This window comes from Periophthalmus magnuspinnatus, chromosome 2, assembly GCF_009829125.3.
Source record: "Periophthalmus magnuspinnatus isolate fPerMag1 chromosome 2, fPerMag1.2.pri, whole genome shotgun sequence".
Lineage (NCBI taxonomy): Eukaryota > Metazoa > Chordata > Actinopteri > Gobiiformes > Gobiidae > Periophthalmus > Periophthalmus magnuspinnatus.
This window is the reverse complement of record NC_047127.1, coordinates 7,701,015-7,710,157: the sequence shown is the minus strand read 5'-3', so window position 1 is coordinate 7,710,157 and position 9,143 is coordinate 7,701,015. Positions and strand designations below refer to the sequence as shown.

At 39.1% G+C, this 9,143-nt stretch overlaps 1 protein-coding gene across 2 annotated transcripts; it reads right to left on the bottom strand.

Annotated features, from left to right (window-relative positions):
• Nucleotides 1–1,385: 1,385 nt before the first annotated feature.
• On the bottom strand, nt 1,386–8,943 carry LOC129456825 (sulfotransferase 2B1-like). 2 transcript variants are annotated; one of them, XM_055227064.1, is made up of 7 exons: nt 8,832–8,943; nt 8,215–8,452; nt 5,507–5,718; nt 4,255–4,381; nt 3,152–3,246; nt 2,220–2,379; nt 1,386–1,510 (listed from the first exon to the last, which is right to left on the bottom strand). In XM_055227064.1, the coding sequence occupies exons 2-7, from the start codon at nt 8,351–8,353 to the stop codon at nt 1,401–1,403; spliced, it is 843 nt and encodes a 280-aa protein (XP_055083039.1). In that variant the 5' UTR covers nt 8,354–8,452; nt 8,832–8,943; the 3' UTR covers nt 1,386–1,400. The 2 variants fall into 2 exon arrangements, with proteins under 2 accessions (XP_055083039.1, XP_055083036.1); XM_055227061.1 differs by having other exon boundaries at nt 1,392–1,510; nt 2,220–2,385; nt 8,832–8,937.
• Between the last annotated feature and the right edge of the window lie 200 nt (nt 8,944–9,143).

Genomic DNA, 9,143 nt, shown 5'->3' with positions numbered 1-9,143 from the left:
TTACTAGAAAAGTAACACAGTGCACCTTTAACTTCATATGTTGTTTCTATATTACGCAAAATTGACTCTTGTGAGCTTTAAACCATGTTATAATGCTGTTACTTCATTAAAAATATACATGGAGTGGTGTTTTGTTTCATTCACACATGTTTGAGTAATCCTTTATTATTAGTCTGTCTCCAAAACTCAAAGGCAGAACAGAGTGTTTTCTATTTGAGAGAAAAACTCAGCCTAAATATGCAAGGTATTTGTGTTAAACATGTGTAAATGAAATAAAACACAACTCCAGGTCTGTTTGTGATGAGGAAATAACATTATAGCATAGATCAGAGAACAGTCTTAATATACGAGCCCTTTAACACAGAGTCTGTTTGTTTTTTTCTCTGCCGTAGATTCACGTCACTGGAACATCATTACCACCTTTGAATGTACAGGACTACACCCAGCTTTGGCATTTGGACCACAAACTGTCCAGCTCTATGGAAGTGCACTATCACTCGGGACTAAACCTGGACTAACCCTGGACTAACCATGGTCCAAACTTGTCTAACTTTCCCTCTTTTCCGTACAGTGGCTTTCTCTTTATCTCTCTATCTTGTTTTTTTCTGATGATGCCACTGCAGAAAGGACTGTACAGATGAGTTATTTCATTTGCCTGTTTTGTGTCATATTTGTGTTGACTCTATATTCCTTAGGAGGCTCTGTCAGGTTGTAACATGCACTTTGATTGAACAAAATGTGAAATAAATGAAAGTAAACAAGCTTTTTTGCCGGTATAAGCAGCTATTGTGGTCAAAATAAGTCCGCTGTGTAGTAAAAAGCACTTATAAACTCATCACTGTGAATAATTAGGACGTTCAGAATGCATAAGGTAAGTGATCAATAACTTTAGATCACTGCAAATTGTTTAAATATGTCATAAGCTTATGTTGTTTCTTTGCCCAGAATGTAACATTATGGCATTAAACTTATCTATCTCCATGGCGATCACACCACCAGGCCAAGTTACATGTTAGATCTGTGGAGAGGTGACCCTGCGTAAAGTAAGAATACATGTTTTTAAAGGTATTCACTCTAATTTCGCAATTTACAATATGAAATGAATACGCAATACAACAAAGGTTACATTCTGTGCTGTAATACTGACTGACAAGCACTCTCACCTCACAGCAAGAAGGTCTCAGGTTCAAGTCCCGGGCTATAAGGTCTGTCTGTGTGGAGTTTGCATGTTCTTCCCGTGTGTGTGTGGGTTTGATCCTGACACTCCGGTTTCCCCCATTAACCCAAAACTTGCACTAAATTAATCCTTCATCTTAAATACTCCAGACCATGCCTAGCTCAAGTTACATTTGGTTTTAAAAAAAAAGTCAAACGCGCTAATATTTGGAGTGCAAAACATTTTAATCCCACGCAAACTTAAAATGAACATCTTTCATTTTGTCTTTATATACACAATCAAAGTGCTGTGCGTCCTCCTCTGATAGATGGTTTTTCCAGTCACCAGCTATTCCTGAAATGCAAATTTACATTTTACAAAAGTAAAGTTTTAAAAAATGACCAGTATCAAATTATGAGATGGGTGTTTCTATGGTGATTTAGGGTGATTCTGTCTGCTCCTATTGGTCAGCCTAGGTAATGCTCTGAATGAGTGACAGGTGGGTTCAAAAAAATCTGCAATAATTATCAAAAAATTAAGTAAAATTCGAAATATATAAATCTAAAATAAATACATTTTTAAAGATTCTTCAGAGTAGCCACTCTTTTCTTTGATCGCTGCTTTGCACACTCTTGAAATTCCACTGATGAATCCTGAAAAGGCACAACGGTGAAGTGAAAACCATTTCAAGGGAGCTCACATTTTACATATTGTAGATACAGATTCCTTACAGTAGCCACCGTTTTCTTTGTTGACAGTGCTACAAACCGTTAGCGTTCTCTACGTGAGCTTTATCATGGAGTCTCCTAAAATGGTTTTACTTCACAGCTGTGTCTGCTCAGGGTTTATTTGTGTCATGCTAAAAGTGTGCAAAACAGTGATCAAAGCAAAAGTTATTTCACACTTTTTTGTTTACTACCTTTCATATGTGTTCATTCATACTTTTGGAGACATCAGTGAGTAAACAGAGTAAAGAAAAAAACATAAAATTATGAAAACGTGTGTCCAAACCTTTGCTTGGTAGTACATTTGTAACAGAATGCTTGAAAGTGCAAATTTGTACCTTTCCTGAAAAATTTTGAATGATCGAGGTCTGAAGGTGCTTTGTTGTTGTGTTTCTTCATGTTCTTGAACAAACATCTGTCTGTGATTCTGTCGATCACCTCCTCCTCCAGCGGCTTCTCCAAGAACTCAGCTGTCCTCCTGACCTCCTGTCGCAGATCCTGAGCCTCACAAAGATACGCCACAATTACAACTCAACACTTTACTGTGAGGTTAGTGAGCAGGGCTGGTTTTAATATGGGCCCTTTAAAGGACACATATTATGTAAAATGTACGCTTTTGAGCTTTTAACCATGTTATAACATTGTTCCCTCATCTGGAGTCATGTTTTGCTTCTTTTGTGCTTGTTTGATGGATTCTGTTCAGTAACTCCGCTCCTTCTGTTCACTTTAAAAATTAATTTGAATTTCCCAGATTTGTTACATCACAGGTAAAGGTCCGGTGGTCTCCTGCGCAGGTTTTGAATCCATAAATCGTTGCCAGACATTTCCGTTGTCAAATCACGTTCATTACAACTGAGTGCTCATTTTAGCGAGTCGGAATAGGTTTCTAACTGTATTTATTTTAGTTTTTCCCTCTGCAGATCCCACTACGCAGTGAATGTGTAAAAACATAGTATCTGTTGTCTGTAGATAGCCATTATGTGTAAGTTCTAAATCATGAAATGCCAAAGCAAAGGTACAAGAGCGTGTTCAAAGGCCAATTACAATACAAATAATGCATAATATTTACCTTTAAATGATTAGAAATGCCCTAGAAGATCCATAAACATGCCTCAATTTTTTTATATTGAGGGGGGAATTTAAATGTAACACAACATTATAACTTGACATTAAGCAAAAAAATTCAGCTCTGGTGCCCCCTGGTGGACATGGACCCCTCTGCATGTGCACAGTTTTTATATACCTACAAACCAATGACAGTGACTCCCACCTGCAGCATCTCCTCAAAGCTCAGGTACAAAATGTGCGATTTGTCCTCAGGATTCAACCAGCCCTTCACATGATCGAACCAGGAACCGAAGGGAACTGTGACGGAAAAGACATTTATTTAGAACTATATATGTAGCCGTTATGTTCATCAAATTCAGCAATATTGACCTAAAACGGCTTAAAAACAGAAACAGGCCCATTGACTTCATGTTCAGAAACTCCTCCTCTTCAGAGTCTCTTTTCACCGCAGCAAGCAGCAGATTTTCATTTGTGTATTTTTAGGAAAACAGAAAGTAAGCACAGAGAAGGAGGTGGAGATAGGGGGTAGGTGAAAACGGCATTTTCAGAGCACCCAAGCCTGAAATGCAGAACAAGGCAAGATTATTCAAACATGCATCAAGTCAAGCGAAATTCAACTTTGAGTAATAATGAATAATGAAGCTAATAATAGAATTTGAAATACTTTGTTATAAAAATTGCACTAGTAATTTATGTTTTGTAATTGTAATATTACTTTTTAATGATATATGTTTATTTCTGTAATGTATGCGAGCAAAAAACAATGGCAGCTAGCGTCAAAGTAGATAAAACTAGACAAAAATTGCAATAATTATATTACTTTATTACGCAAAATTAACTCTTGAGCTTTAAGCCATGTTATAATGTTGTTACCTCCTCAAAAACATACCTGGAGTTCTGTGCATAAATATACAAGGTTTGTGTGTTAAACGTATGAATGAAACAAAGCACAACTCCAGGTTTGTTTGGGATGAGGAAACAAGAAAATAGTATAATATGGGCCCTTCAAACAACAAAACATAATGCACCTCACATACTCCCATTGATGCAGCAGTAAGTCACACCCGAACGTGCGAAAAGTGACAGCATTGTCCTCACCAGATCAGTCATTTTAATATTAACTTGATGAGCACAACATATTTTCAGCGTGCACAAACAGAATCCGACCACACCCTTTCACACACGCTCAGCCAAAGCACAACCGCAGAGCTATGAGGAGGATCGAGCGAGGTCATCACAAAGTATTCAACATTCAAGAAGAAGAATAGATGGGTGTGGGAGCTGTATTTTTAGTTGTGTTCTTACCGTTGCCTTCAAGGAACTTGTTCAGAAACTCGGTCAGCGTGCCTGGATTAGCATGATATTCCACATTCCCATAGTAGTGAAAAGCTGATACTAAGATGTCTTTGGGATTCCGCAGAACATTGATAACCTGCAAGACATTTTAGCCAGTTTAACTCACATCTTATATGATTTTTAAAGTTTTGACATCGAGTAGGCCTATCATTTGTACGACAATCTAGCTACAGATCAGGTCACAAATTGGCTCATCCTGGTGTCAGTTGTCTCAAAGCTTGAATTAAAGTCGAACTTAAGTAACAGAGCGGTTTTAAAGGTATTTCAAGGTTCGGTAATTATAATGTAACTATTCATAAAAAAAACTCTGAATGTGTCAGGATTTGGGTTTTTTTGTGTGTTCTGTGCTGCTCCCTCCGTCTGTGTTTGAGCCTGGAGCTGGGCGGAGACTCTGACACCACCTCCACACACCTGCTTCTGATCAAGCAATCAAGCCTTCGCCTGTGAGTATAAAAGGACTGAGGATCCGATACTCAGGGCCAGATCGTCTTGTCATCGTCTGGTTTTTCTTCATGTCATGCTCAGGTTTATTTTTTCGTGTATCCACCATGATCCCGCTCCCTGGAACGACTTCACCTCCGTCTCCGACCCAGCTCACCTCAACCGGTACGAACACCTCAGCCTCTGACCCTGTGACCCACGACCTGCTCCAAGACTACTGCGTACGACACCGCTCCCAACTGTCTGCTCTGTCTACCTTCAGTCACATTCCTATATCTGCAAATAAACTCTGTTGAACTGTTTCCTGAATCTGTATCTTTAGTCCCTCTGTCAGTCTTTATGACAGAATTAAAAAGTATGTCAAGATTTTTGACTGGTAGTGCATGTCTAAACTTCGAATGTCCCAGTTCTCAACCTGGACTTGAAAAGCTCTAACCTTGACAAAGACCACATCCTGGTACCAATTCCATAATTTAAGAATGATTAGTGTCACAAATTTTAAACTCTATTTTGATACTAAGGAATAGACTCGATACTGATACCACGATGATAATAAAAAACACTCTTTCTTTAGACAATAGAATGTGATTTTCAACATTAAATCATAGTACTTTCTGTTATATTCCCATGTGGTCTTATATCTGTGTAATCCCTTAGTTGTCCAGGTAGGTTCCATAGCGATACCCACTCAAATGAGTATCTAGTATCTGATTTTTGATACTTTTGACGACCCTACTCACCGTTCACAGGGTGTACGTACCTTGGGTTTGACTTGATAGAAGGACTTGGGCATGACGTGGTAGTAGAAGTGTGTGCTAAAGATCCGCGGGGAAGGCAGGTTTTCCAAGTCCATGCTTAGGGCCTTCTCATTTCCGATGCAGATAGTGCGCTCCCAAGTGGCCACAGAGTTCACCACGGTGGGGTCCCCTCCAGACAGCACCAGTGGCGCGATCTCCAGCGCCCAATTTGTACCTCAAATCATTTTAAAAAGACATGTTATACTGTGTAACTTTTCGACAGGGCTGTTTTCAGAGGTGTTCAGTTCAGGAGCTTTAAGAAATTGTACTTTTCTAGTAGCATACTTTTACTCCTACTTACTACTTAGTCATATTTTAATTGAAGTAACAGTACTCTTGCTTGAGAAAAAGTTGTGGTTAGTCTTCCCACTGTGAGTAAGTCGCCAAGTGACTTGAGCTTGAGTTTTAGTTTTTTTCATTTTTGTGTCTACATAAAGTATACCAGAATATAAATATAAAAATACCAGACCTGCAGAACAAAGTATGAAAGAAAGAGATCCACCATCACGTCTGTCAATTTGTGCATGGCACAATACATTTATGGAGACAGGAACAGTGTTGGATTAAATTAGGTAAAAAACTGTTGGAATCACTGAGTACAACAGAGCGAGTCTGATTACGATATCTTATCAATTGGCTTTGTAATACATATTTTAAATTGTAAAGAGGCTTTATGGAAACCCTGTATTATTTTGAAGTAATGTTACTAAAGTACAACTTTCGGTTACTCTACCCACCCTCTAGATGTTTTCATGTAACCAGGAATGTTCCACAGTATGGCATTAAACTAATCTATCTCGCATGACATGTTCAAATACTGGTGCTCAAAAATACCTTAAAAAACATACATTCTTACTGTGGTCGGGCTTGCCTCTCCGCAGATCTGACCTGCAGCTTACCCTTGTAGTGTCACAGTTACATGCGCCTTTATTTTAAGACATTTTCAGCACTTATCCCCTCCCACTTAAGATATTAGATCACAAAAATGAAAAACATATCTAAAGGAGCAGTGCAAGAAACACAAATGTTCAAATCATTTCATATTGTTGACATAAAGCTTTTGTCACTTGTAGAATTACACACAGTGAGAAGAGAGAGTACTGTTACACTGTAAATATGTTAAAGAGTCTGAAAACTACTCCAAAGAAGTACAAATAAATTACTCAAGCAAAAATACTGTAACTGTGTACTTGATTTTCTGTCCGGTGATGTGACGTGTCCTTGTAGCAAAATACAAAAATGATTTTCCAAAACAAATCAGATTAACAAAATTGTAAGGAAGTCAAATCAGAAGAATCTGACATTTTTTTTGCACATTTTTATTTTAATTGTAGTCATTTGTATCCTGTGGTTTGACCTCTCCCAACTCTCCTAAAATTTTTCAGAAAAGTCGAATTTTACAAAAAATAAAAATAGGATAATTATTTCTGCTCATATATTTTATAGATTTAAAGTAGAGATAAAGATGTAATTGTATTAAGTAATATATACATGCTTCCCTTTATCCCAACACCTTTATGAAGACTCATACTAGACTTTTTAAAGAAAAAAGTAAAAAAAAAAGGGTTGAAAATTGCTTTTATCATCTGAGGAATATATCTAAAGTGCACAAAATGGTTTCGCAGTCTGACTTGGAAAATATTATTCATGCTTTTATTTCATCATGGCTTGATAAATGTAACTTTGTTTTTACCTGTTTCAATACGACTGCTCATAACGGACTCCATATTGTGCAAAACTGCTGGAGGGATTTAAACAGGATCCCCCAGAACGACCCACGTCACTTCAGTTCTATCATTCTTCCACATCCTCTGGTTCTATCATCCCTCCGGTTCTGTCATCCCTCCGGTTCTGTCATCTCTCCGGTTCTATCATCCCTCTACATCACTCCCGTTCTACCATTCCTCCACATCCCCCCAGTTCTATCATTCATCCACATCCCTCCTCTTCTGCCATCCCTCTGATTATCATCTCTCTACATCCCTCCGGTTCTATCATCCCCCCACATCACTCCGGTTCTATCATTCCTCTACATCCCTCCAGTTCCATCATCCCTCCACATCCTTCTTGTTCTGTCATCCAGGTCTATCATCCCTCCACATCCCTCCGGTTCCATCGTCCCATCACATCCCTCCTGTTCTATCCATTCCACTGCTTTCCCTTAAGTTCAGGACTGAATTCAAAATCGTAGCTGTTACATTTAACGCGCTCCAGGGGCAGCCTCCCTAGTACATCCTCCCTAGTACATCCTCCTTACTCCTCTGGACGCAGCCTCCGGTCCTCCAGTTGGAACTTGTTTGTTGTCCAAAAAAAACAGCTTTAAAACTTAAGGGGCCTGTCCTTTCAGGTTGTGGTGCCAAAATGATGGAATGTTCTGCTTTTTTCTCTCCCTGTGGCCAACTCTATAGATTCTTTAAAAAGGCAGCTAAAGACACTCCTTTGACCTTGTCTGACTTGTCTGTCACAGTTTGTTTGGTGTAACTTCTCTCTGTAAAGTACTTTTTATCTGTGAAAGCTTGTTGCAATACCAAAAAATGAAACACATCTTCATTCTAAACCTATATGTAATTTATGGAATACATATTTGTGCACAGTTGAATTTGATTTTGGATAAAGTACCCAACAACAATCAAAATCCATCTTTTACAACTACACAATTCAAACATGTTACCTGATTTGGGATACGTTGCTACTATGACATCATCCCGGCGAAAAGTAAAATCCTCCCAGCGCTTCAGAGCTTCCAAAGTGTGGAAGAACTTGGGAAGGTACATTCCCTGGTACAAATGATAGAAACTGGGATCAGCCATGTTGGAGACCCGAGATCATAATGGATTTTTGGACTGGGTGGATCCTTTTATCAGCAGTGAGAAGTTGTCAAACCAGATCATGGAGCATCATGTGTAAACCTGTTTATGCAAGAAAGTGTCAATTACTCCATTAGCCTTTTTTGAATGATAAACTGTCAAACAATACAACATCGCTGCTGATATAAAACAAGTGAGCACACGTCCAAACACATGTCTAATATTTTCCTGGCTGTTTCTTACCTCATGCAGTTGAACGCCTCTCCTAGTCTGCTCCTAATGTAAATGCCTCTCTCTGATTGGTTGCGTACTGTTTTATAACATTTAATTCATATATTTATGCAGGATCGTTAGAGGATCGGCGGAGCAACAAAACACAGAAACCACTTAGTGCTAGAATAATGTGTCTTTTATTCCCCACACAAAAGCAGCATACAAAATCACTTCTTCAGACAGCAACTTTAATCAACCAGCGCCTTACCTTGACACAGGACTGGAGAGCCAACAGTCCAGTAGAGCGCTGCGCCGTCCGAAAACAAAGCTGGGCGACCGTACGTATCCCACAGCAGACTCTACCGAACCAGGGGCTACCCCGTCTTTATAACATGAAACAAACAAGGCCTGCGTGGGAAGAGGAGCGGGCCAAGCTCCCCTCCCAGGCATTCCCCGGATAAGATTTTCCCGTTTCACTACCAGTTTCATAAACAGATAGTGAAAGGGGTCCTACTGGCGCCCAAAACATTCATAACAATCCCAACACTCAGTGTTTAAACAGCACAAGGTCAGGGAAGAG